The 27,011-nt window shown below is 40.9% G+C and overlaps 1 protein-coding gene across 1 annotated transcript in view; it reads right to left on the reverse strand.

The window, feature by feature from the left end:
* Positions 1-24,420, reverse strand: part of MARF1 (meiosis regulator and mRNA stability factor 1) — a 36,897-nt gene extending 12,477 nt beyond the window's left edge. Inside the window, exons 1-21 of the mRNA XM_006910903.3 lie at positions 24,297-24,420; positions 21,079-21,280; positions 18,615-19,307; positions 17,692-17,866; positions 16,340-16,566; positions 15,051-15,168; positions 12,482-12,654; positions 10,586-11,014; positions 10,227-10,384; positions 9,986-10,141; positions 8,801-8,963; positions 7,918-8,096; positions 6,862-6,942; positions 6,015-6,251; positions 5,774-5,893; positions 4,880-5,055; positions 3,474-3,694; positions 2,423-2,565; positions 2,112-2,245; positions 1,063-1,265; positions 174-401 (exon numbers count right to left, since the gene is read on the reverse strand). Coding sequence (XP_006910965.1) covers positions 174-401; positions 1,063-1,265; positions 2,112-2,245; positions 2,423-2,565; positions 3,474-3,694; positions 4,880-5,055; positions 5,774-5,893; positions 6,015-6,251; positions 6,862-6,942; positions 7,918-8,096; positions 8,801-8,963; positions 9,986-10,141; positions 10,227-10,384; positions 10,586-11,014; positions 12,482-12,654; positions 15,051-15,168; positions 16,340-16,566; positions 17,692-17,866; positions 18,615-19,307; positions 21,079-21,222 — 4,158 coding nt within the window. The 5' untranslated portion in view covers positions 21,223-21,280; positions 24,297-24,420. The remainder of the gene's footprint in view (positions 1-173; positions 402-1,062; positions 1,266-2,111; positions 2,246-2,422; positions 2,566-3,473; positions 3,695-4,879; positions 5,056-5,773; positions 5,894-6,014; positions 6,252-6,861; positions 6,943-7,917; positions 8,097-8,800; positions 8,964-9,985; positions 10,142-10,226; positions 10,385-10,585; positions 11,015-12,481; positions 12,655-15,050; positions 15,169-16,339; positions 16,567-17,691; positions 17,867-18,614; positions 19,308-21,078; positions 21,281-24,296) is intronic.
* Between the last annotated feature and the right edge of the window lie 2,591 nt (positions 24,421-27,011).

Genomic DNA, 27,011 nt, shown 5'->3' on the forward strand with positions numbered 1-27,011 from the left:
GGCAAGCGCAAAAATCTAAACTGCCAACCAAACCCAGGTCATCTACTACCTCATAAGGTAGTAACGACACACAAAGCAACCTGTGAAGCAGTAGGAAGCATGACGTGTAAACACAGAAATGCGTACACATACACGCGAACATCCCCATGACGATCACGCCGCCACACGTTTACCTTTACAACGTGGCAGAGTTTCTGTGTTAAAGCTGAAACTGAACTGACATCATAGTCTTGGAGACGAAAAGTGTAACCAAAAGTTTTAGTGTATTCTGTGAGCAGATCTGTCATCATGAGGCAGTTATCTTTTTGGGACCGAAGCAGTTTAACAAACTGGGCGGCTAGAGCTTTGAATCGTTCCACCTCTGTCAAGGTGAGGATTTTTTCTTCTCCACATTCCAATACCTTGGAAAACACGCAAGAGGAGGAAAAGAAGATTGAAAATGTTACGACTGTTCATGGAACTAAATGGCATGAAAATGGGTACAATCAACAGGAAAAAAAAGCACTTTCGTGTTCTTTAATGTACAGAGTCTCAGTTCTGAAAGATTAGAAAGTTCTGGAAATTGGTTGCACAACAATGAGATCACATTTAACACTACTAAACTTCACGCTTAAAAATGGTTAAGTAGGTAACGTGTGTCTTACCACAAACGTTTTCTTAAACTCTCAAAAGCACTTTAAGAGTCAAAAATGGTAACAGTTATAAAAATCAACAACAGAAAGCTGGTTTACATTAGCAACGACCTAACAGCTAGGCATTTGTATGTTCATCCCTACCTCCGATATGAGAGATCTGAAAAGTATGGAGCTAACGAAAGAATACTCGGCTTAAAAATAAAAGTATTTTGTCCTTTTCAAAATAATTATCATAAAACAAGTTTGAAGAATGATTTATTTCTTTATTGAAGGAAAAAAATTACATTGACCTAAAAATACTAATGAGCCAACAACACTTCTCTGATAGAAATATTTCAAATTTTCATCCCATTTCCTAACTCCCTACTTCTCAGGGGGAAAAAATTTCCCCTTATATTGACCAGAAAAATAGAATTTCTTCACTTACTTGTAGAATATCCGGTATGGCTTCAAAAAGTTCAAGTAGTTTTGTAAACCCGTAGTACGCGAGTTTGCACTGCCGGCCAAAGTGGTGATGGTACGAGGGGATAAACTTATTAAAGGGCATCCGGAAATGGGGCTGGTGCCTCAGCAAATCAACAACATCCCGCGAGAACTGTTTTGTCCTTTCTATTTCATCCTGAGTACGTTCTTTAAAAAAACAAAAAAACAAAAAAACCACAATCTTTTTCTACTCATTTGCATTTAATATTACTCCTATGCACGGATGACAAAAGATAGCACCTTTGTCTTCCAAACGACACAACCTAAAACGAGCACACTCATCTCCTCTTTTCTCTTTGTAGGTGGCTCAAACTCGCTCAAGGGCAGAGCACGAGGAAGTCATGATACTATCAGGGTATACAATGAATACACGTACGTACCGATGAGACCTCATTTTATAAGCTGGAAATAATTTCTCTAGCCCCTGCTCCCCCGTCTCCCACCTTCACCCCACACATGAACATGACACACATATAGGTCTCCATACTTGAAAAAATAATCTAGACATTTTTTCTATGAAATCACACTTCTGAATATTCACATGCTTTTTATTCATCTGATCTTCAGTTAAGATTGCTAGCAGAAAAGAGCATCAGGCATCAAAAATATAGAGGAGAAAAAGCTTAAACTTCAAAATACTGATTTGACTTTTCTTTCCTTCTCAAGTGTGCATAGTAGAGCAACTCGGAATTAGAGACAAACAACAGCCATGGTCTCTGACTCTCAAATGGATAATCACGGGGTAAACAGCCAGAGAGGCTGAAGAGGCATTTAGAGTGAGTTCTAAAACTAGCCTCCTTTTCTTCTCAGCAGGGGGCTCCACCTACTCTGAAGAACCCAAGACCCGCTGTATAGCAGAGCTTTCACACTGCACTTGCCATGGCATCTTTAGGGATCACAGAGGAGGAGGAGGAAAATGCATCCCTTGTATGATTCCATGTCAAAATTGCCAGAGATGGACCACATTTTTCCAGCAAATTTCATTCAACTTACCTCTTTTGGGGATACAGATCACCATTTCGTTATCTTGTTGGGACAGGCAAATAGTTGTGTCTGGAATCTCTGATATGATATCAATCAACTCACAAACCCCATATTCGGTGACTTCCCAGTCCTTTGAGAAACACCTAGATTTAAACCATGGAAATGGGTAAAGCGAATTATCACTCACCAAAATAACTTTTATAAGTTTTCCAAAAGAAGGCTACATAAAAAAGTGAGATAATTACTTAAAATTTGGAGAAAGAAAAAGTGTTTTAAAATATTTGCTTTCATTTTTTTTTTTCTTCTTCGTATCAACTCACCAGTGATATGCCTGTGAGAATTCTCTCACAATGACCTGTTTGCTGGCCTGGGACTTGAGGAGTTTGAGTAAATCCTGAGTAAAGCGCTTCACCTGGGCCCTGTGTGTAAGGGTCAACAGACGTTTGGAGCCCATTCCGAGAATCTGCAAATCAAACACTTGCATTATTATTTATACTCGTAAGACCTTGGCAGATACTGACTTGTTGCTGGCTCTTCTCTCTCCTGTTACTGCCTCAGAGAACTGTAAAAGATCAAAACGAACAACTGCTCAGGCGCCTGGGGCCTTTTTTTTTTTTTGGCCCTACATATCCTTCCCAAATAGTCCTGAGTACAGAAATGAAAAGCATGTTATCAGTTTGGATGAATAATTTTGTCTCTAAAAGACAGCTGAAATCTTACAGGCGATTTTTACAAATGGGAAGCTATTGTAACAGTGTAAATTAATAGGCAAAGACTTCTCAGGAACCAATGCTATGCTCCAGCCCAGTAACTGGTCTTCGACTCATTTATAAGGTGCGCCCACGTCCACGGCAGTTCCCATGCAATAGCGAACGATTCTGGAGAGAGCTGTGCTAGGAGGAGAGTCAGTCTGTAGAGATTAGAAGGAAAATGCCCCTGAGTGCCCTAAGGCAGGGGTCCCCAACCCCCGTCTATGGGCTGGAACCAAGCCACACAGCAGTAAGTGAGCAGCGGGCCAAGGAGCGAAGCTTCATCAGTATCTGCAGCCGCTCCCCAGCACTAGCGTCACCGCCTCAGCTCCTACTCAGATCGTCAGGCATTAGATGCTCATAGAAGCACCGGTCCCTGGTGCCAGATAGGTTGGGGACTGCTGCTCTAAGGAATTGCTTTAAGTTAGAAGCTTGCAGCTTTCTGAAAAATTAAGAAGCCACCCTGTATATGTTTTCCACACACCAGAGAAAGCTCGTACAGGATGTTTTGTTCTGAACTGACTTCCTGGGAATTAATTAAGTTGCTGTTTATGTGGCTGAGGTGGCCAAAGCCACGGAGGAGTGTGCGCATCTTTAAACAGTAATTCCTTAGCACTCTCACCTGCAGCACATGAGGCACTGCTTCCAATAATTCAATCAGCTTGGAATATCCATAGTCTGAGACCCGGCACTGCTTTGCAAAATGATGGTGATAGGACGGGATGAAATTACTGATCGGTATGACACAGGATGGCTGGCTCTTCAGTAAGTCGATCACTTCTCTACTGAACTGGATCAGCTGGGGGTTACCCACAGGACTTTTGGAACGCAGAAGCCAAGGGTCTAGATAGTGGGGAGAGAAAAAGAACAAGCATAAGACACAAAGCATGATGTCAGCAGCTGAAAGAAAGGTAACTAATCTTGCCCTCCCGGACTTGTGCTCAATCGTGACCAAGCAGATGACACCAAACCACTAATTCTCACCTTTATACTCAGGTACCACATAATTAACAGGCTAGCCCAACTTATTTATGGGCTGGCAAATGCTTTCTCACTACTTCTCAGAGTCAAGTAGCCAACGTAAAGCATCGTTCACCATAGTGTTAACTTGTAGCAGAAGAAACAATACACAGGAAGTTTCCAGTTTATAAACTGGTTGTATTTCAAAGATCCATTTGTAGTTTGGCCACGTGGAACATACATTCCCACAGGAACAAAGTTATAAATGGTCATCAAGCCGGTAGCCCAGAGGAGCCTAACTAACCCACAGGGCAGCTGAAAACACTGCCCGGAACGCCATGGATAGCAATAGTGTAAAACTAGTATGATATAAAATGAAGAAACTGGTTTTTGCATTTATCCTGAATGTTCACATAATTAAGTTTTAGTAACATACGGGACCCAGAGTGGTCCAGGACTGAGAGGAAGGGCAGGAGGAGGTGGGTAAGAAGCTTTGGTACGAACAGAGCTCCCTGGTTATCCACATCTTTCTTCCTGTAGAGCAGAGAGTTGGGGGAAAAAAAGGAGGAAGTGCTGGGGGGCCAAAAAGGAGAAAGTGAAAGTATGAAGGCAACAGTGTCAAGTGCTGTTCACAGGTACCAGGATTAGACATTCGCACCTCAGGAGATGCCCAGGATTCAGAAACTCACCCACATCTACGTTCAAATGTCCTGGTCCTTTATAGTTAAATCTGCTTTGACTATATCAAAGTCATAATTATTGACCAAAATGCATTTCAAAGGTAAACCTGCATTCAGAGATATTTCCTTCACATACTTGAAACTATTTTTAAAGGCAAATCAACCGGCAAATCAAAAAGCCTCAAAGGATTAGGTAGAGCGATGTGTAACTGAGGAACTGGGTCTGGACTTTCTTACATGACTTCAGAGAGCAGTTTTGAGAGGATCAGAGGAGACGCTCACGGTGCGTTCCGCTCGGCCAACAGTGTGCGCTTTAGGATAAAAGCCAAACGCCGCCTCTCACACGCCTTAGATGATGGCTCAGGGCGACCAAACGCCTGACACCTACCTGTGTTTGGAGGTGGGGGCTTGTTGTGAATCCATTTAACTACTTTGATGCCGTTCTGTGCAGTGGCGATGTTGACACCTGGAACGCAGGTGATGAGGTGTTCTAAGGGAACACCCCCTCGGTTTTCCTGCACCACTTCTAGTTCACCAAACTCTGCGGCATAACAATCTGGAAAGCTGAAGTGAAAAAAAAAAAAAAAAGAAGTTAATTAAAATAATGGAAAAGCAAAGTATCCGCTAAACAGAAGGCTTTATTTTAATGTATCTATTAATAAATAATTTGTTTAAATGCTCACAATCTGGGTTTGGAGTTAAAATTAAGGTCCCAGGGAGTCAATCACTGTGGAATTTACCTCTTTGATGCATTCTGATGGTACTAGAAATTCCTGGACAATTTTCTAGCAGAGGGAGTTTAAAAAAAGCAACTGGATTCCAAGTGCGTTATTCATCTGCTCTGAAGTATCGTAGGCCTTAAGGCAACTTAGTCCTGCGTTAGACCCCACATTGTCTACCAGATGGCACACGGTGTGATTGAAGACTTCTGAAGAACAGTTTTCTCTCTCAAATTTTGAAATCTACAGCTATTTGAGGTTGTGTATACTCTCATAACACTTGTGCAACCTTTTGTGATAGCACTTATAATAATTTCTTCTCTGTGGAGAAGAAACTATCCTATTTATGGTTTTGTTTCTAAAATTTAACACCAACAAAAATTTTCTTGTTGAAACACTGAGTGAATGGATCCAATTCAGACATAGTTTAACTGACTGCAAGGCTAAAGATGTTAGGCTGAAGTAGTCTGTGATACTTGCTTGGGAAGAGGTGTGGACAGCGAGGGCAGACTTTCTACAAAGAGAAGCAAGGAATCACATTGCAATGGTTCTGACGTGCTCACCTTAACAACGGCACAGTGCCCTCATGTGTCTGCAGAAGACTATGAACCTGGGGCGCAAACGTCTTCAAAGAGAGAATCACAAAAGGAATCTTGTAACAGTCCGGATCAAATTCATGTTCGCTGCAGAAAAGAGAAGGCCACAGTTACCCGACATCTCCTGGTGGTCCACAACAGGCATTCTAACAGACATTCCCTGCCCTTATCCAAAAGGGGTATTTCTAAAGGGAAACAGGCATTGTACCTGAAGTCTTTATTGGAACAATGCTGTCTGCAGACAGGCTCGTGATATTCTAACTCTTCAAATATAATTGGGCTGCAATTCGTTGAGGAGCCGTCATGTGACTGGGAAGACCCCAGGGGGCTCTGTCGGGCCTGACTGCTGGGTAAGAGACACACCAGCCTTCCATTTCCGTGTTCACGGATTGCAACCGTGTCTGTTAATTTATATAAATCTGAAACATTTAACTTGTGTCCAAACCTAAAAGCAAGGAAAAAGAGATGCTGACTTAGAACATTTTTCTTTGATTACACAGAAATTCCTGTCCTGTTTAGTAAAAGGCTACAACCAAGAATGGCGCCTCTGTTTCTTCAAAGGTAAAACCGGAGTAATTTTACTATGAATTCTTTCACTATCGAACCAGGGATGCTTGGCACTTCCTTGAGCGCAAGGAGTCTCCCCAGCTCTGCACTGTGCACAGAGCCTCAGACTCTCATTCCACTGACCCTACCTGAGCTCCTACCACGTGCTGTGTTAGGTCAGACTCAGTCCTTGTCATCCTGGAGCTTACAGTCTAGAAGGTGCTCCAAAAGTGTCACTCAATATATAACAAAACTAATCGGTCAATTAGAAAAAAAATTAAAGTACAGCTTTGGGGACCAAGGCCTAAATTTGCTAAAAATGAAAGAAGTTTTAAAGTATATGTTAAAATAGAAATTTAATTCTAACGCAACTGTCTTTGTCTCATTCCTCCACCAGGCTGGAAGCTCCTTAAGAGCTGCTACAACAGTTTTATGCCAATCACCAATCAACATTCTGGAAGTTACCAATTAGCATTGACTGGATCAATGAAAAAAGAAACCTAACTTACTTCTTTTCATAGATATCTGTAAATTTAAAAAGAGGCAGACAACAGGCGGGAGCATCCTGAAGAACAGATATTGTTTCTGCACTGTAAGACAAAATTTTAATCAATTAGAGAACAAATACTGTTGGAAATCAACAGGCAATTCCCAAGTTTTCGTTTAAAAAGAGTACATAAAATTGATTAACACAATGTACATGCAAAATAAATTTACCAGTTTCTGACATGTTAGAATTTATTTTCCAAAAAAATTGAAAGAAAAGACCTTAGGGACAGGGTGATTAGAGCCAATTTTTAAGTCATACACTGGTATTTTCCCTTGGTGCAGCACAGGGCTTTCTACACCCGTATACCACGCAGTGAGACAAACGCCGTGTTAATTCAGAGCAAAAGGCAGAAGAGCGCGAATGGCTCCTGTCGCACTGCGGTTCGTCTGTGAGAGGAGAGAGTGGGAGTCCTGTAGTTGAGGGTACTCAGAAGTGAGTCTTGTGTCACTAGCTCCCTGCAAAGCAGAGAGAGCCAAAGAAGAACCAAAGCTGATTCTGAATAAAACCATCACCAGATTCCCGAGATTGACAGAGTTGTAACGAGACTTCTGGGGCTGGTGTCTATTTGACATCGTGACAGTATCTGCAAGTTGAGAGCGTGGCTCTTTGCAGATCTACCCTTTATGGACCAATCTACTGTCTACTAAGATGTGAAGGTAATATTTCAGAATCTCCAGGCTTATAAACTTTTCTTGTCGAGGTCTACTATTTTTAGAAGCTGTTCTGAATATGTGGAATATTATTTCACTCCTAAGTGCCTGCCAAGTTTAAGCTGTACTTTACCTGTGATTAATGCCTGGACCAAGAGTCAAATTATTCTACCTAGCTTATTTCTAACTTATTATTTCTAACTACTAGCTTACTTTCAACTCTATCAATTCATAATAAGCATTATTGCATACATAATCACCACAAAATGGTTGGGAACATGACAAAACCTATTTTTATTATTTACAAAATTGCTTCAAGTCCTGAAATAACTGGCTTGTTTGCTTTTTTTTTTTTTTTTTTTTACCTCAGTAAAGAGAGTGATTTATTAGCAGCTCCTGTGGCAAGTGAGACCAGGATCTTCTTGCTGCCAATTTTGTATCTGTGGAGGCTATTCACCGCACTGATGGCTTCCTGTAAGTTTTCCATCTGAACAACAGCCTTGAGCTGATAATCTGTATGGGGGCTGAGCTCAACACTCTTCACCTACAGCAGTGAAAAGGAAAACAGAATGCGAGTCTACCAGAACCTTGTCACCTCAAGACTAAAGGTGAGTCATTAAGGGACATATCTGTGGACTTCAGCGAAGTGAGGGGACCTGTCTGAACTCTGCACTTCTGCCAATCAGACCTAAGTGACCTGGGTGACCTTCAGGGCCGTGCCACCAGCCTGGCCCGCTTGTGTGTTCTGAACACTTGGCTCTCTGACGCAAGCTCAGAGGCCGAGACATGGACAGGGTCTCTGGGGTCTTCTCCAGACCCGTGAAAACTTGGGGCATAACTGTTTTACGAATCTGGAAAAGGTGCATTTGTAGCAAACTGCACCTAAAAACTGAATCACATATATAGTAAGATGCTAACAAAAACAGCCGACATTATTTTATAACTCTATTTCCAGATTTTAGCAGCCAGAGCTAACTAAAACCTGTCAGTATTTTATTTCCCAAAGTATCATTTAAACCCTAGCCTGAGACCACAAGTGCTTCTCTGCTAGGTTTCTTGCTCTCCGGGGCTGTGTCCTAAACACTGGATGCACGGCACCACCACGAGCAGATCAAAGGATGAAGGAAGGAGTTCAGACTCGGTCAGTAACACGTACATCCTCTGTGGATATGTGTGAAATCGAGTTTTCTCAAAGTGAAATGCCAGCAAAGAGTGAAACAAAGGCAAGAACAAGAGTGAAAAGGGTACCTTGCCGTGTCTGGAAAATGCTTCCTGCATGAGCTGCTGCAGCTCCTTCCGGGATAATCTGTAGTCTATGTTGCTGATCTGGATGTCAGCACCATTTGCAAATGTGTCTGAGCAGTTGGCACCAATGCTTGAATTTGCAACGTTGAAAGCAAGTGGAGATGCTCTGTTTAAAAGGTTTAGAGACACACTAATGCTTAAAACGTACATACTGAGATAATTTTTAAATGTTATTCTATATCATTTAGGCTTTGTTTGAAGCTATACATAGACACAGCTTGCCACAACACAATTTGGTTTTCAAATGTATTTACATTAGGCATACACTGATTTAGACTTATTATTAAAAGTACTATCTGCTGATATTGTAAAAATAACCAGTAAATTATTTAATATCAAGTATTCTTTCACCGGATTATTTCAAGCTAAAGGTAGAAATTACGGGCAGATGTGATGAACTAATTTTCCACTTTGGGCATTTATTCTTAGGAAATTCGCTTGTGATACTAACGTAAGTCATGTAACCTCCCTTGGCTTTCAAAAAGCTATTCTTCCTCGTATGTTGCAGTCCTTCTCCATATAAGGCAAAGTTTTGTGTGAAGTTTTAAATGTAATTTTACAGGTCCAAAGTCACTTTCTACAGTGAGTCTACATCAGCTCAGCAGATCACATGCAATGCTAGAAGGAGCTCATGGGATGCAACACGGCCTTATGGCTCCTTCTGTCTTGCAAGCCTCCAGAATTACTCCGTGGGTTTGGAAAGCTTAGATAAGGTGAGTATCGTTACAAAGGTGCACAGAGGACTGCACTTCTCAAATGGCTTCCTATAATTATCCTACACATAGGAATAACCATTGCTTATCTAGTTTGGGCCTTTCCCTCAACATGACGAAGGGAAGAAAGTGATGAGGACATCTTAATGTGCCTCCCACTGTTGGCCAGGACCCACAGGACAAGCTTCTCTCTCTGCCCTCTGCTGACGAATGGCCACGTGAAGGAGGGAGAGATGGTGGAAAGCACTGGCCCCAGTGTTAGCTGAGATCACCTGAGGAAAGGGGGGCTGGCAGGGAAGGGATGAAGGACTTCTCTTTTACTTTACGCGCTTCTGTATAGCTTCAATTCTTTTACGTGTGCACGTCATCCTTTCCAGTGCACGTAAGCACCCGCGGATCACAGAGCTGGACTCACCGAGACCAAGGCGGAGACGCGAGCAGAGGCCCGACCTGCCTTGCTGCAATCAACTTGCTGAAAGCAGATGGGTAACTCACTTGGAACAAAGTCTCCTCTTTGTCTTTTTTCTCCACAGGAGAACTGGTAACACTTTGGGCACTGAGGTTCTCTTTTCTAATGGAGGGAAAATCAAAGGGAAAAGGTCATTTATTTTCCTTCACTTGGAAAAGCAACTACGAGAAAGAGCAACTCAACCTACTTAGGATTGGTTCTGTAAATGGAGTCTGCCATCCCGGAGTTTTTCGGTGTGGGCGCCACAGCACCCGGGTTTCTGTGCGGAGGGGCCACCAGTCTCAGGTTGGCCTGCGGGGGCTCACAGCTTCTAGTGCCAGTCTTCGACTCCATGCGGCACAGCTCCTTAAAAGAGACAAGTGCAGTGGAGTTTAAACTCTAAGTACCCGAGGTGTGTTAGACCTCATACAGAAACCCCTTGCCTTTGGGTATCATCGAAAACGGAAATAAAGAGAGGGCACACCAAAGCAAGCAGGCATCTAAAATACAGGGACAAAGAAACCAAGCCTGCCAGAAACTTGGGAAAGCAAGAAGTATCAAAAGTACCTGTAAACTTTTCACATTTGTGTTTTTTGTAGCAGATCCAGAATGCGCCTGCGACCCTTTTCCAGGCATGGCTTTGGCACTGGAAGGTTGTTCACTTGCATCTCTGATGAGGCACAATTTTGGATTCTTAAGTTTTTTGGGAGACTTCGCTTTATCAGTAATTGCATTTGAAGCTTTTGTTTCACAGAGTTCTCTATTTTTTGGAGTAAAGGACACAATGATCCTGTTCCCAAAGACATCTTCATTTTCCATTCGCTTCTGAGCCCGTTCTGCACTGTCCTGGTTTATGAAGCGGAGGACGGCACTGCAACCTGTGATGCTCAGCACTTTCCCACCACAGTTATCCGACAGGCGTCTGAGCCTGTTGCTGATGCTCTTGCCATCTTTATTCGCTGGGAGGTTATAAACATAGAGCAGAGTGTGGCACTGCTGATACAGAAGAGAAATGTTACCACAGGTTAACTCGAGAGCACGCACTCAATTAATTACAAGAAAAGAACAGTGAGTGATCTCCGAACAAGCTAGCTACCTGGGAGGGGAGGTAATAATGATCCAGTCGGGAGAAGGTGAACTTATTTACCGAAAAACACAGAAAAAGAGAAATGTACCTGAGTTATCGCTCTAGTGAATGAGATTGGCAAGATTCAACGTTATGAATAACGTCTTTTTTTTTCTTTTTTTTTTTAACCATAAGGAATAAGGATCTTTCACCTAAATACTACATTTGACTTAAAGGTCTTCTACCTTAGAAAAGTGAATGACACACAGAAGCAGAGGGAGAAAACCCAGCTATAGCCAAAAGACCAAAACATAATGATTAACAGCAAAATGAGTTAGGAGGGCGGCTCCAAAGGCTGACGGAGGGCCTGTGTGTTACTCCGTGGGCCTGACTCTGGTATCCCCAACTGCGGGTCTCCTCAGCACGTGATTAATCTTGGCTCATTTGGGGTGTTAGGGAATGCAGGGGGACTAGCAGCCTAAGAGCTTGGATCAGGGGGCTTGGGGTCCAGTCTTTGCTCTGCTGTGATCAGCATGTCTGACCACCAACGAACTGCTTTCTTTTCCTATGTGCTGATTTCCTCCTCCCTGTAATGAGGACATTGGGTGAGATAATTTCTCTAAGGTGCTTCTGTTAATTCTAAAGTTATTTAATTATGTTAAAACTGCATTTAATATACAGGATGGCCCGCACCTCTGTTTCATCCACACTACAGCTCCTGTCCATTATTACTATTCAAGAGTTATGCAAATATTCTCCAAACAGCATAAGCACAGCTCAGCATTGCAGTAAACCTTCTTATCCCAAATTAAGACTATCAGAGATGCTCATCCTGATGTAAACATGCTCATATTTTCCTATCGCGTGCCTTAACAGGCCACAAGTGTAGCAATAACCACTCCTAATTGTGCACGTGCATGACAAGGCATGTTACCGTAGAAAACAGGCTCACAGGCCTGCTGGAGCTTAGAGATTAAATGCCTAAAAACTGTACGATTACTCTGTTTGACTCCAACCACAGCAGTAGGTACAAAACATCACCATATTCTTTACCCACAATACGTGGTAGCAAAAGGAGCAACGACTCTTATTCCGTTACTTCTATCCGTCTGACACAAAACATTGCTAGCTTTGGAGACACTGGCAAGTGGCTGCTGGTAAGGTAAATCTAAAAGTCGATTCCCTATGAGATTTTGAAAAAGAAAAGCAACATTCATACATCAAGTCTCTGGATATTTTAAGGGAAGACTGAAGGTTTCTAAATCTTATTTCAAAATCTGGTCAGCCTCCTACAAAGAACAGCCTCCCCTGGGCTTGGAGACCCCCTTGTTAAGGGCTGTGTTCAGCCTCCCTAATCTAACGCTGGAACACAGCAAAAAGAATGCAAACCCACTTACTGGCATTTTTAGTGGTAACCTGGGGGGCAAGTCGGAAATGAATTCTTCAAATCTGATCAGTTCGTTAGCATGATGCAGTAGTGCTTCTGAGGCCTGGTTTTTATGGACCAAAATTATATGGAAACCATGCCTGTGTCTCAGGTCACTAAGTTCCAATGCAAAATTGACATCAGCTGAAAGAAAAGGTACAGCCCAACCCCATCCCCAAACATTAGAAACACTTGACAGAGACAGACAACTCTACTGACACCTACTGAGAAGGAATGGCTGGACTGTATTCAAAGTCGCTCCCTCTCCCTTTTTAGAACAGGAGCACATTTCGTTATCAGAGGAATTAACACAGTAAGACAATTTCACCACATGCTTATACTGAATCCCAAGACACATGTTACTTCCAGTTCTGACAGGGAGCAAATATTAATATCTTGGGGAGTGTCAATTTTGGAAATTACTCATCTTAGATTTTTAAAATTAGCAACATTGTGCCCAGGGTTTTAAAAAATTATATTTTCTTTAATAAACTTGGCCCCACAAAAATCCTTACTCAAGTTCCAAGGAGGAAATACAGAAATCCATGGAAATGTGGTTGTAATTTGGTAGACACGATTGTTTTTCTAAAACAGTTCTCAAAAATGAGCATAAGTATGTCCTATGTATTTCAGCCTCTTTGGGGACGTTTTACTTTAACATCTTTTGGCTTCTATAATAATTCCCACTGTGAGTCTAGGTGAAACGAGCACAGGTTTTCATACTTACTTGACACAAGAACCACAGTGGCTGGAGCAGTGTGCGTATTTGCAAACCTTCGGAGACTCTGGCGGAGTTTATCATCAGCAGCATTCTTTGCAGTAGCATTGATGTGGGCAACAGTTACCTGCATTAATTTATGATAAAGACAAATGAGCAAAGGCTGAGTGAGAAAATCACTACACATTCTGCTCACATCTTAATAAACTGTCCTTGAGGGAAGAAACTATTATGATTGCAACTTAGGAACGGAAAAAAAATTACAACCACATTTCCATAATTTCAAATTTGGTTCTCCATATGAATTAATTGGTTCCATTATTATCCCAGCTTTCATCTCTTTCTCCTTTTGCTTCATCCACCCCCTTTCAGAAAATATGCAGAGAAAAGGAAGTGAAATTTATAGTTAAATGAGCTCTCATGAGTAGCTTTTGACAACAATTTGGGAGTGGCAGATATCTGATACATGATTAAGATAAGATTTGGGGCTGTACTTGATGTTCTTTGTCTGTGCTATATACACCGTCTGTGCCTTCAGGATCTGGGGTTAGGTGGTGGGAGAGGAGAGGCATCTGCACCTTAGGGAGCTAACATGTTTATTCCTGTTAAAACTATCAGGTTCACATGTAAGAAAAGGTTGGTTTTGAGAGGTGCATACAATACACAACAGAATTTATTAGGTTCTATAAAGAATATAAACATAATTTTAGGCAGCAATATGACATATCAATGAAACTAAGAGTCAAAAGAACTAAATCCTATTTCCAGTTTAAGAGAACAGATTTTGGGGTAAATCTGGATTTAAATCTTAGCTCATTCACTTACTGGACATGTGATCTTAAAAAAATTGCTTAACCACTTGGGGGGCCTGTTTCATTTATAAATTTCAAATAATAAATCCTCTGAGCCTTGAAAATCAAAGGAAATGATACATATGTAATTATTATATGGGATTGGTACTATCACAAATAAGCATCATTATTAAAAATTAGACAAAATTAAATGGTTCTTAGTACAGCAGGCCTTGAATAATGTCATTTCATTCAGAGGAACCTAACTTGTTTATATCAATTAGCCTATGATAAAACGGCTTTCATTATATATCATTGCACTTAAAGTGGCAGAATCTGTTGATGGCACTGAATTTACTGTGCTTTAGAAATAATCTTTTGCTAATTTCCTTTATTTGCAAACAGCACAAATGCATATTGTTAAACAAATTTTTAATTGAAATTATGTTTTAAAAAATCACAGGTGCTTATTCTATCATAATAGGTTAAAATTCTTTTTTTTTTACCTGACAATTATTGAGCTCTTGAATAACTTCTTTGTTTTCTTTACTGATGTCACACACACAGATGAATTCTGCTTCCCTGTGGCCTTTGAAAAACTTCTCACGGATCCTCTGTACAACAGCAGTCGCTGAGCGGCCTGAAGGAACTGAGCAGTTTTCAATATCCCAAAAAACTCCAATGGGGGGTAAGTTTTCTAGCACCTGTCCAGCTAGCGCGACTTCCGGTGACCCTTAAGGAATGTTAACACTTTCGATCAGGCATAGTGAAAAAGACATGGCAAATAAAAATAAAATAGGTAGCTACCTATCATTCTTAGTGGCAGAAAAATGAAACTGTTGATGGATTTTAAGAATATCAACCTCACTGGCTGACCTAATAACAACCCCCAAGTTGCCACAGTCTCTCCAGTAAATAGTTCTATCTTTTTTAGGAGAGCACAAACCTACGTTTTACTTTAACATCTTTTGGCTTCTATAATAATTCCCACTGTGAGTCTAGGTGAAACGAGCACAGGTTTTCATACTTACTTGACACAAGAACCACAGTGGCTGGAGCAGTGTGCGTATTTGCAAACCTTCGGAGACTCTGGCGGAGTTTATCATCAGCAGCATTCTTTGCAGTAGCATTGATGTGGGCAACAGTTACCTGCATTAATTTATGATAAAGACAAATGAGCAAAGGCTGAGTGAGAAAATCACTACACATTCTGCTCACATCTTAATAAACTGTCCTTGAGGGAAGAAACTATTATGATTGCAACTTAGGAACGGAAAAAAAATTACAACCACATTTCCATAATTTCAAATTTGGTTCTCCATATGAATTAATTGGTTCCATTATTATCCCAGCTTTCATCTCTTTCTCCTTTTGCTTCATCCACCCCCTTTCAGAAAATATGCAGAGAAAAGGAAGTGAAATTTATAGTTAAATGAGCTCTCATGAGTAGCTTTTGACAACAATTTGGGAGTGGCAGATATCTGATACATGATTAAGATAAGATTTGGGGCTGTACTTGATGTTCTTTGTCTGTGCTATATACACCGTCTGTGCCTTCAGGATCTGGGGTTAGGTGGTGGGAGAGGAGAGGCATCTGCACCTTAGGGAGCTAACATGTTTATTCCTGTTAAAACTATCAGGTTCACATGTAAGAAAAGGTTGGTTTTGAGAGGTGCATACAATACACAACAGAATTTATTAGGTTCTATAAAGAATATAAACATAATTTTAGGCAGCAATATGACATATCAATGAAACTAAGAGTCAAAAGAACTAAATCCTATTTCCAGTTTAAGAGAACAGATTTTGGGGTAAATCTGGATTTAAATCTTAGCTCATTCACTTACTGGACATGTGATCTTAAAAAAATTGCTTAACCACTTGGGGGGCCTGTTTCATTTATAAATTTCAAATAATAAATCCTCTGAGCCTTGAAAATCAAAGGAAATGATACATATGTAATTATTATATGGGATTGGTACTATCACAAATAAGCATCGTTATTAAAAATCAGACAAAATTAAATGGTTCTTAGTACAGCAGGCCTCGAATAATGTCATTTCATTCAGAGGAACCTAACTTGTTTATATCAATTAGCCTATGATAAAACGGCTTTCATTATATATCATTTCACTTAAAGTGGCAGAATCTGTTGATGGCACTGTGAATTTACTGTGCTTTAGAAATAATCTTTTGCTAATTTCCTTTATTTGCAAACAGCACAAATGCATATTGTTAAACAAATTTTTAATTGAAATTATGTTTTAAAAAAAAATCACAGCTTATTCTATCATAATAGGTTAAAATTCTTTTTTTTTACCTGACAATTATTGAGCTCTTGAATAACTTCTTTGTTTTCTTTACTGATGTCACACACACAGATGAATTCTGCTTCCCTGTGGCCTTTGAAAAACTTCTCACGGATCCTCTGTACAACAGCAGTCGCTGAGCGGCCTGAAGGAACTGAGCAGTTTTCAATATCCCAAAAAACTCCAATGGGGGGTAAGTTTTCTAGCACCTGTCCAGCTAGCGCGACTTCCGGTGACCCTTAAGGAATGTTAACACTTTCGATCAGGCATAGTGAAAAAGACATGGCAAATAAAAATAAAATAGGTAGCTACCTATCATTCTTAGTGGCAGAAAAATGAAACTGTTGATGGATTTTAAGAATATCAACCTCACTGGCTGACCTAATAACAACCCCCAAGTTGCCACAGTCTCTCCAGTAAATAGTTCTATCTTTTTTAGGAGAGAACAAACCTAAAGGTCAGGTTACTTTAAGCTCACAATACATCCATCGCAAAGCATGAGCCACCCTCATGCTGATCAGCTGTGCGTCTCTGAACACTAGCACAGAGGTGAATGGATGCTGTAGCTCTGGGAACTGGTTTTCACGCTCCACCCATGCTTGTCTACCTACTCAGTATGTAAGAATAAAGAGGCAATGAAAGGTAAAGTTCTTACTGTCCATCATCTTAAATGATTTTAGTACTGTGTTAACATCAGATTTAATTTTTAAATGTTTTCAAAAGAAAATATCACATTAACTATTTTAAGGGAAATAATCTTAGGTTTTCAAATATTTTTCACTAGCCATTACCAAATCTTTCTAGATACTAAGTCCTTTAGGGCAATACAGAGGCAATGAAAGGTAAAGTTCTTACTGTCCATCATCTTAAATGATTTTAGTACTGTGTTAACATCAGATTTAATTTTTAAATGTTTTCAAAAGAAAATATCACATTAACTATTTTAAGGGAAATAATCTTAGGTTTTCAAATATTTTTCACTAGCCATTACCAAATCTTTCTAGATACTAAGTCCTTTAGGGAGTACACAAGTGTGATTATGTGATTAACGAGTGTGATTATCACCCTAAGTTGACACCAAGTCCCACCTGGCACTATTTCTCCTAATATACTCCCATTTTTTATACACAGCTTCGGATCTCAAATAGCCTCAGCCCAACAGAAAGGGCAAATGAGTTGTCTGTAAAAATAAAAGGATTTTTACCAAGAGATGGAAGTAGAGACTCACATACACAGTAGCTTTAGAACCATAAGAAATCTTTAAAAGGTGATTAGGTGCAGTTCGTATCAGATATTCAACTGACGGAACACTACTGAATAGAAAACTTCAAATATGCACATTTTATACTGTACTGTCATTTACCAAATTTTGCAGCAGCTTTCCCTAGACCGGTCGCCAGTAACAACGTGGTCTCCGTCCCCGTTCCTTTGGTTCCACAGCCATTACACAGAGGAATAGTAACAGGTGCGGTCTGGGTATTTGGAGGTGGTATATTTGGCCAGACTTTAGCAGCAGCAATAACACTATTTCTTGCCGGCTGTTTTAAAATTTTTTTTAAAAAAGGAAGTTCAGATACATCATTTCAGAATCTAGAATTACATACAACTGAAAACACATTCTAAGTGTTTCTCTTTTCTACCTGCTAACCTCTGATAAAATGTCTTTTCAAATCATCTTTCACAGAACTGTTAGTTATCGATTCATAAATTCACTTCAAGAAATGACTTGAAGTGATCAGGAAAGACAGCCACATGATCGGACCTTTACATTCTGGGGCATGTGTCTGCTGCAATGGAGACCTCAGACATACTTTACATAAAGGGATTTAAAGTCTTCACTTAAACACAGGTGTGACTGAGGCCACGATTTAAGTTCCTCAAATTATTACAAAAGGACAACATGCAGTTAGCTATATGACATGAATGGGTCCATGTATAAAGTGTATGTTAGTTATAAGAAATCACGACTGTGCTCTAGCCTTTGAAGCAAAAACAGAACACGAGGCTTGGCCGAGCTAGGTTCACATGGAAGCAACAGATTTATTGCAAGAGGCCCAAAAAGCATAAACTACGTAACAATCACTGTCCTTTTCTGAATGGTCCCTCCCATTTTACCCTTTGGTTCTTTCAGGCCACCAGCAGTTATGCTGACGGGGAGAAAGCTACATCGTGGAAGGAGCTTCAAAACCCCATGCACAACCAAGGATTTTCAAGATATAGTCACTTCTCAAAAGTCACTCCTCAAAGCTCAGCTGCACCCAACATACCAAATAAAAAGATACGAACCTTGTTTAGACAGTCTTCGCAGTAAAGGGAGCCCTTCAAACACACCGGAGGGACCACATTTAGGTGCAAAGAGTTGGTGCACAAGTGAGGCGTTAGCTCCGACTGTGAAATGTGCTCTTCCAAATGCCCTGGAGCCCCACTTGTGAAATCAGAACAGGGGAAATAGCCAGCGGAGGTGCAGCCCTGGAGAGCCGGGAACTGATGCAGCGTGTGCATGTTACCGTTGCATGACTGGAAATGGAGCTTTCCACAACAGGGCAGGTGTTGGCGGGAAGATACATTACTTTCTAGACACATGCTGGGAAAGTCACTTGCAATGCCGGCCAAATTGTTCCTAGCTGAGGCATTCTGGAGTGAAGATGCAGACTGGAAAGCAAACCCTGACCCTACCTGACACGTGATTGTCCTGGTGCTTTGCGAGTCTAACAGTGTGCCCGTGTGAATCAAGCTACCAGCACCTCCGCCACCGCCACCGCCACCGCCACCACCAAAATGCATTGGTGAAGTGGAGGGTTCATTAGTGCAATGAGCACAGCAGCTTACTTTGGGGACAGCTGAAAGCTGTATTTTAGGTTGCTGAAGAGAATGAATATCTGGAAGTGGGACTGCAGGAAAAAGTTTAGAGCCAGCATGAAGGGGAGATGGTACATCCTTTAATTCCACAGCAACTTTCTTGTTCTCCATGTACTCTTTCTGAGAAAAGAAAATCAGAATACAAGTTAATTTTATGAGGCCAGTGATTTCTGGTTACATCTCACTGCATTCAACCATGGAGACAGTGTTTAATCCTGTTTACACCACTCGATCATGACCAAACAAAATGGAATGGCAGCTAAAACCAGGGGCATTCTTCAGAGAGGTCTGCAGAGGGTGAACATGGAAACAGACTAAAATTAAGACTGCACTCTTCCTGAGTTTTAAGAGACTGGGGGAAGTGTCTTCAGCAAGCCCAGTTAACCATCTACGTCTCCGTTACTTCCCTTTGATAACTTCCCCTTGCCTCACAGCATCTTCTGAAGACAAAATAGGTGGTATGAAAACAACACAGTCACAAACAGCATTCAATAAAGACGGCTGACGAGCAAAGTGCTTTGAGGAAAATACTTAATAGTTCTTACAGTCAGATCATAAGGAGTTTTAGTAAGGTCCTCCAGAGAAGCAGATTCCAAACATTATGGATGAGCTCAGCCATCTGCCCAAGTAGCCCATCTGTGCGAAGGTCGGTAAATGCATTACTGATGACACTTAGCAAACCCTAGGATATCATGACCTAAAGCCATAATGCCAACAATTATTCTGTAGCCAGTGAAAAGCATTACAGTAATTAGAAAACTACCTGGGAAAAGGTACAAGAGAAATAGTTTGTCACATGCTTCTAAAATAGACACGGGAAGTCAGTATATTTACAAAGGTTATGGCATGGCATTGATGTCAGAGGCCTGGGTTTGCATGGGATACTTAACAGTTTTATGACCTTGGATAAGTTACTTCCGTTTCCTCATCCTTCAATTGATATTGAACAATGAGATATACCTCCTACAGTTATTAAGAGGACAAAATGAGATCGTGCACACACAGCAGAGCAGCTGGCCACTGAAGGGAGATCTAACTGATCAAGAGCCTGTATGGGCTGATGGCAGGCACTATTAAGCCCTTACAGGGATCGAGACATGCTCACCCCTCGGAGCAAAGAAGAGTCCATACGACTGCCATGATTTCACTCCTTTTGCTGTGATTCTATACTCATCTGGGAGAAATCTGGATTTTCAGTTAGACTTTCCTAAAAGGGAGGCAACAGCCATGGGCTGATCATCCAACAAGCAGTGTGTTCTGCTCCCTCCGTAATTACAGTTCAGGCTGGAAATGACTGGCATTCTGATTTATAGATACCTGGCTCTTATGGGCAGGTTTATTGTGAGCTGGTCCCCTTGAACATACTTAATTCTGGATGCCACTGACAAAAATCAAGTTTCTGGATCTGTAAAGTTGTCAGCACAATTCTGTATCATTTGACTACTTGAGAGCCAGATCTGCCCTCCCAGGAAGCCCTGCTTGAGCTGCCAATGCTGTCACTTGCCCCTAAAGTAAAACATTTCTGAAATGACCCAAATTACTGATGTCATAAGACTCAGAAGGCCACAGTAAAATAAAATCTATTTTATATTGTCCTCTGATTTTATTCTATAATGTGGATTTTATCTTTGGAATCTGTGACTTTGAGAAACGAATCTTCTCAAGATGTTAACATTAAATATTTAAAACATCAAAGTGCAGTAGTTAAAAAATTATGCTCTCATTGTGTAAGGAATTACAATAATGTGCTACAAGGAGTAATATAAGCAAGATACAAGGGGAAACTTAGCACAAACTCCAAGTCCAAGGAGGGAGACCGCCCCAGACCAAGTGGACCTCTCATCTATTTGCCTTAGGAAATTGCTGTGTCCTTAGTCTTGCACACAGTTACCGTTTGGGGACTAAGTGGCAATGTCTGCTCAGGACGAGAAAAGCAATTAGAGAATTTCCAAAGCCATGGCTTAGCGTCATTATCTTGTTGAAGCCATCCAAGTGTTCTACTGCTGGAGTTCTCAGTTCTGTTTCCTTCCATCATACAGCCACACGAAGTGGTTCAACATTCTTTCATCTTTCTTTTCTTTCATTCTTCCACCCTGTTAAGAATGAGATTTCAATGTTATTTATATGCATAAGTACAAATTTTACTATTCAAATGTGAGACTATAGGTTTTCTTAATTCTCGACTCTCCCTGAAGATTGTTTGTGAGAATCAAAAAGTTAACAGCAAAGAGCATGTAATTTTAGTAAAAGAACCACCACATGTCCTCATTACCAGTTACATAAGATTTTGAAATTGATTTAAAAGCAACTTATCCTACTGTGTTTGATATGAGTATGTAAGGTCCAAATTAAGTGACCTCCGTGGACTTTGAATTCGATTCTGCTATAGAACAAATCGAACCAATTTCTTAGTTTAGTCATTATTAAAGTTCAATCTAGTATACCACCAAAAATCTTAACAGAAATATCAAGTCACAACTGTTATATCTACTCCAGGGCAACAACACTTAAACAGTAGAATAAAAGCAGATCAAATCAATAATAGCCATTGGGCCTGAAGGCAGCCTGCCAATGGTAAGGACAACTGAATCTCATTCCCAAGTCCTCGCCATCATACCCCAACAACCACCTACCCTTACCTACAGTGACCATTTTAAGGTTATTAATTTATCTTTCAGAAATTTAATCTAGTCATATAGAAAAGAATTCCCTTTTAGTTATCTCTCTGATAAGATGCTCTTTTCAAGCATTTTAACATCTACATAGTATGGTGAGGGACGAGATGACTATACAAGTACTGTTTCTAAGGTATAGGACAGCTGATCACATAAAGCAGGGATGGGTGAACTATAGCCTGCCAGCCAAAACCAGCCCACTGCTTGCATTTAAATGGCCCTTGAACTAAGAATATATTTTACGTTTTTAAAGTCTTAGAAAAAAATCAAAATAATGTTTTATGACATAAAATTGTATGAAATTCAAATTTCAGTGTCTATAAATACCTTTATCAAGACGTGGCCATACTCGTTTGTTGTAAGTATTATCTATGGTTCATTTTTACACTATAGTTCATTTTTGCAGAGTTGAGTATTTGCAACTGAGACTTTATGGCCCACAAAGCCTAAAATATTTACTATTGGGAATTTTATGTTGAAGCTACAAAACTTCTTTTGCTTTTCCTATTAAATTTTGGCTTCTTCCTCTGTAAAGCGTGGCTAATTTCTCCCATGCCCACCTCACAGGATTGAGAGGGAAAACAATTAGATAAAGGAGCCCATCTTTTTGTTTTCACTATTGTGTCACCTATGCCAAGCACAGGGCCTGGCTACTTAGTATATACTAAGTAAATATTTGTTGGATAAGGGAATGAATAAAGCTGTTTACCTAGTATATGCTAGTAAATTATTGTACTTGCTTTTCCTATTAAATACAGGTCTTATATCTCCCCACTATCTCTCCTAGATCATGAGAAATTGTGATGTTCATGACATACACGACTTCGACATGCTCCCGCAAACCTCAAGGCCAATCCTGAAAGTGAGTTGACAGGTAGAGTACAATACAATTTATTAACCATTTTTACTTAACATTATTTCTAAAGTCACCAAATATTTACTTATTACCTCCTATGTAGCAGGCCTATGCTTGGCAAAGAGATACAATGATGAAAACAATCAGATAATGAGATCCATTTATGTAATTTTTCCCCTCCCACGGTATATCTGTGAGATAGACAAGGGAGAAATTGGCCTTATATTACAGAGAAGGAGACAAGTTTAAGGAAATTTTGTAACTTTCTCAAGATCACACAAATAGAAAGTGGGCTTGTCAACCTCTTTCTATCACATCAGGGTGCCTTCACTATTGCTCAACACAGTAACAAATTTCTGGCCTGCACCCAGGAATTTCCTCCAATATTCCTAGGAATGCCACTAAGGAATTTAAGTAGCTGAAGCAAATTCTATTTGATTTGAGTGGAAATCTCAATTCTGCTATTATCCCTCCGAGTCTTTGAGCAATTCAGATAGTGGTTGAGAGCACAGACTCTGAAGTCAGACTATCTGCGTACTAATCCTCAATTCTGCTGCTTCCTATCTGTGCAGCTTTGGACAACTCACAACCTCTGTGAACCTAAGACCCCACTTGTAGAATGGGCCTGATAATAACAGTAGCAACTTCACAGAGCTGTTGTTTGACTCCATGAATTGATCAAAGTAGAAACTTTAGCAGTGGCCTTCTCTTAATACCCAATCTAGTCCTTGACCACCACACCATCCCATCATATTACCATTTTTTACCCCATATAGTTCTTCTATCTAAAATTACCTTATTTGCTTTTTCTTTTTGTCTCCTCCACTTAAATATACACTTCATGATAGCACAGATCATGTTTTCTTAGTTTTGTATCTCCTGCATCTAGCACAGTGCCTGGTACATGTCAATTGAACGAATGAAGAGTTCGATAAATGTCTAGGAAAACCGTTTCAATTAGTTTTCAATTTCCCTGAATGCAAAACAGTATTTACTGGTCAGAGATATTGAGAAATCCAAAAGATACAAATGTAACTGGAAAGCTCTTGGTAATACCAAAAAGGTGCTTGAGAGACTCTAAAAGGTGTATCACGGTGTCGCGTTACTATTAGTAGTGGGAGTGGCTCGAGCCCTAAGAAAACTCAACATTATCTGTCAAACCAGAGGCTACACCCTAGAGAAAGCTGAAAAACTGATGCAAAACTCTCAGGGGGTTTGAGAAAACACCCGCCCGGTCTTTCCGGGCGCACTTTTCGGAAAGGCTGCTCTCCACACCTGGAGGGCCCCATAGGGAGCAGGGAGACAGATGCGGGAGGAAAGCCGAACACCCCAAAAAGGCAGTAGCGGCAATGCAATGACAGCCGTGAACGGACGTGAAAGGGAGACAACCCAAACCTTCAGCGGGGGCCTGACTGGTGGGTCCGAGTCCTTCCCCTAGGACTAGCCAACTTCCACCACCTCGGCCAGCAATGGGGAAGGTAACGGGGGTGGGGGGGGACACTGTCACCCCTCCAGTCTGGTGGCCCCAGAGCAGTGGGCCCATCAGGAACTAGTTCCCAGCACCGCCAGCTCACTCACCTCAGCCGACAGCTCCACCACCGCTCACATTCCGGCCCACCGCCTTTCCCCCGCCCCCCCCCAGGCCCTTTGTTTTGATTCCCGACTCCGCAGCTCCCGCCGCCGCCGCCAAGCGCACCCTCCACTTCCGCTTCCGCACCGAACCGCCCCTGTCGCAAAACCGACGCCCTTTTCTCCCTGTCGCTCCGCCCCTTCCTCCGCCCCTCCCCCGCCGCCTAGTCCTCCCCGCGCGGGGCGTGCTGGGAACCCGGGGGGGGCGGGGCCTCGCGGCCCTGCAGCCTCGTCAGGCTCAGTCCCCTCCCGATAAACCCCTAAATAGGGGACTTCCCAGGGGGGCGACCCTAGCTTTTGGGGCGAAAACCTCAGTTTAAGGAGGCGTTCCCCTTGGCTCATCGTTGTAGAGTGGAAAGGAACCTGAAAGCGGAGAATTAAGGAGCTTGTGAGGTGGAACCAGGGGAAAAACCTGCCAACTAGGATTTGATACATTTCAGCTCTTTCGGTCTTTTGAGGGAAGGCAGTTTAAACGGGATTTCGATGGATAAACCCGATCGATTTGGCTTTCTCCCGTGTCTGTCTATCTGCCTGTCTGTCTGTCTCTCGTCACGTGATGATTCTACTTTTTAAAAAAATTAAATGACGCATATTTTCCACAGCATCCTTAAGCTAGTGCAACCTAGTGGCGAGTAGAGAAAAAAGAAAACAGAAAACTGAGCTAACCGCCAAGTCCTTTGGGCCGGCAGGGTTTCTCGCAGTTACGACCCAGCTGGCCAAAATAAAGTGTGGGCTAAGACTAGGCTGAATGTTGTCACCAACAATTAAGAGGTCCTCGTGACTTTAGTCCTGCTCCAGAGCTCGTTACAAATGAACACTACTTTTCCAGGGACAGATTGGGCGAGCAAAAATAAGACCTTATAGTTGCAAAAGCTTTGTGAAGCCAATAACAGTTGTGTTTCAAGTGAGTAGATGTGCCACATTTGGGGTTTATTTCTTCGCCTCAATCTACTTTTGCCTAAAATTCAAAAAAATTTAGCAGTAAGCACAACGGTCATTTGCGAAACTGCCAGCTTCTCACTATTTCCTGTTGCAAATTAGGAGAAAAACAAAGCACACATTTATATCTAAATCTAGACGTAGTTTAGGATGTTAGCTGAATACTGCGGAAAAGTTTATCTGTAAAGTTTGCCAAGAAGCAGATTCACTTTGCGAATTATCAGTAACTAGAAATGGCCAAAAGAGAACTTTTTCCCCCTTGAAGTCAGCGGTGTGAGGCAATTTCATTAGACAATTCACAGTAAGTGGTGTAAATTTCAGGGGAAGCTCGTACATCCCTATAGTCATCCTTGTATTGGGAAGGGCGAGATCAAACATGTAGCTGAAGAATCCTTTGTGCTTGAATTTCATTTGCCAGGAGGCAGATGACAAGAACACACACATCATCTGTCTGCTTAGGTATTTATTACTGCTGAGTAAATCTTAATTGTGTCTGCATGTGGAGAGTATTTTCCAAGTGGGAATTAGAACAGATGGAAAGCAACTCTGTTTTTAGTGTTTTGGTTTTTTGTTCAAAGTACCAAACAAATGTGCTTCTCTTTTAGGGGTGGTTTTCTTTCTCCTTCCCTTCCTACCACCCAAGTATCTCTGAATATAGACCATATTAACTAAAAATATAAAAAAGGAAACAAAATAATTGTGGATTTTTAATTGCTTTTTTTAAAAAAAGTTTTAGCTACAAAACATAATAAAGAGCAGACACATTTTGTTTGACTTTGCTTGGCATTGTCAAGTCCAGAGTTGTGCCTGGTCTCAACAGGTTAAATACAGTAAATAAAAATGAATCAATCATACTAAATGGAAAGCAAATGAAAAGTCTGAATTGCAGATAATTTTTAAAGAAATGTAATTTTATTGTTTTCTGCAGAAAACTAGCCTAAGCAGAGTACACCAGTCCTTGGAAGCAGGTAATTATTCATTGAAATTCAATTTGATATTTGTTAAAGAGTGCTTTAACATTTTTCTTAAGATCTATTTTCTTAAGTATAGACTCTGTTAATCTTATTCCTGTTTCTTAGCTGGGCAAACTCTTTTTATCAGAGAGTAAGAGTAACTTTCAGTGTTTTCCTTGGCCAAATTATAATCTTCATATTTATGAAAAGAAGATGAAGATTTTTGAGCTTTTTAAGCAGCTACTTTACATTCAGTTCAGCTCTTAAATTATGCTGGCTGCCAGTGAAGGACTTCCTCCCCCGGAACTTCTCTTCTGTTAGGTTAGGTTTAGTGTTTTGAAATGATAAAATGTTATGGAAGGACTTAAGAGAAGCCAAGCTCTCTGCTCGTTCATATCTGAACACTAAAGGAAAATGAATAAAGAGGATAAAATTTTTAAAATATGCCAAAATTTTCCTTTCATTTTTTAAGGTTTTTACCTAAGGACATTTACCTAAACCCCCGTTCCTGAAGAGGATTTTAATGATAATCATTTCAATATCCTCTCCCTTTTTTAACTGGAAAATAAAGGAAATTGAAAACCAACTAGTTTAAATGAGTTGATCAATGCCATTCAGTCAGGACTTGGGACAGGGATAGAAGTTTCCCGAAAGACATTCAGGTACTTTCCTTAACCCTATTGATGTAGGTGGTGGTTCCCTTTTGTGTCTGAGTTTTTTCGGGAACTAGCAAGGACTCAAAACAACATAGAATTAGAGAAAGGTCATTCTT

Source organism: Pteropus alecto, unplaced genomic scaffold (genome assembly GCF_000325575.1).
Source record: "Pteropus alecto unplaced genomic scaffold, ASM32557v1 scaffold34, whole genome shotgun sequence".
NCBI classification, from domain to species: domain Eukaryota; kingdom Metazoa; phylum Chordata; class Mammalia; order Chiroptera; family Pteropodidae; genus Pteropus; species Pteropus alecto.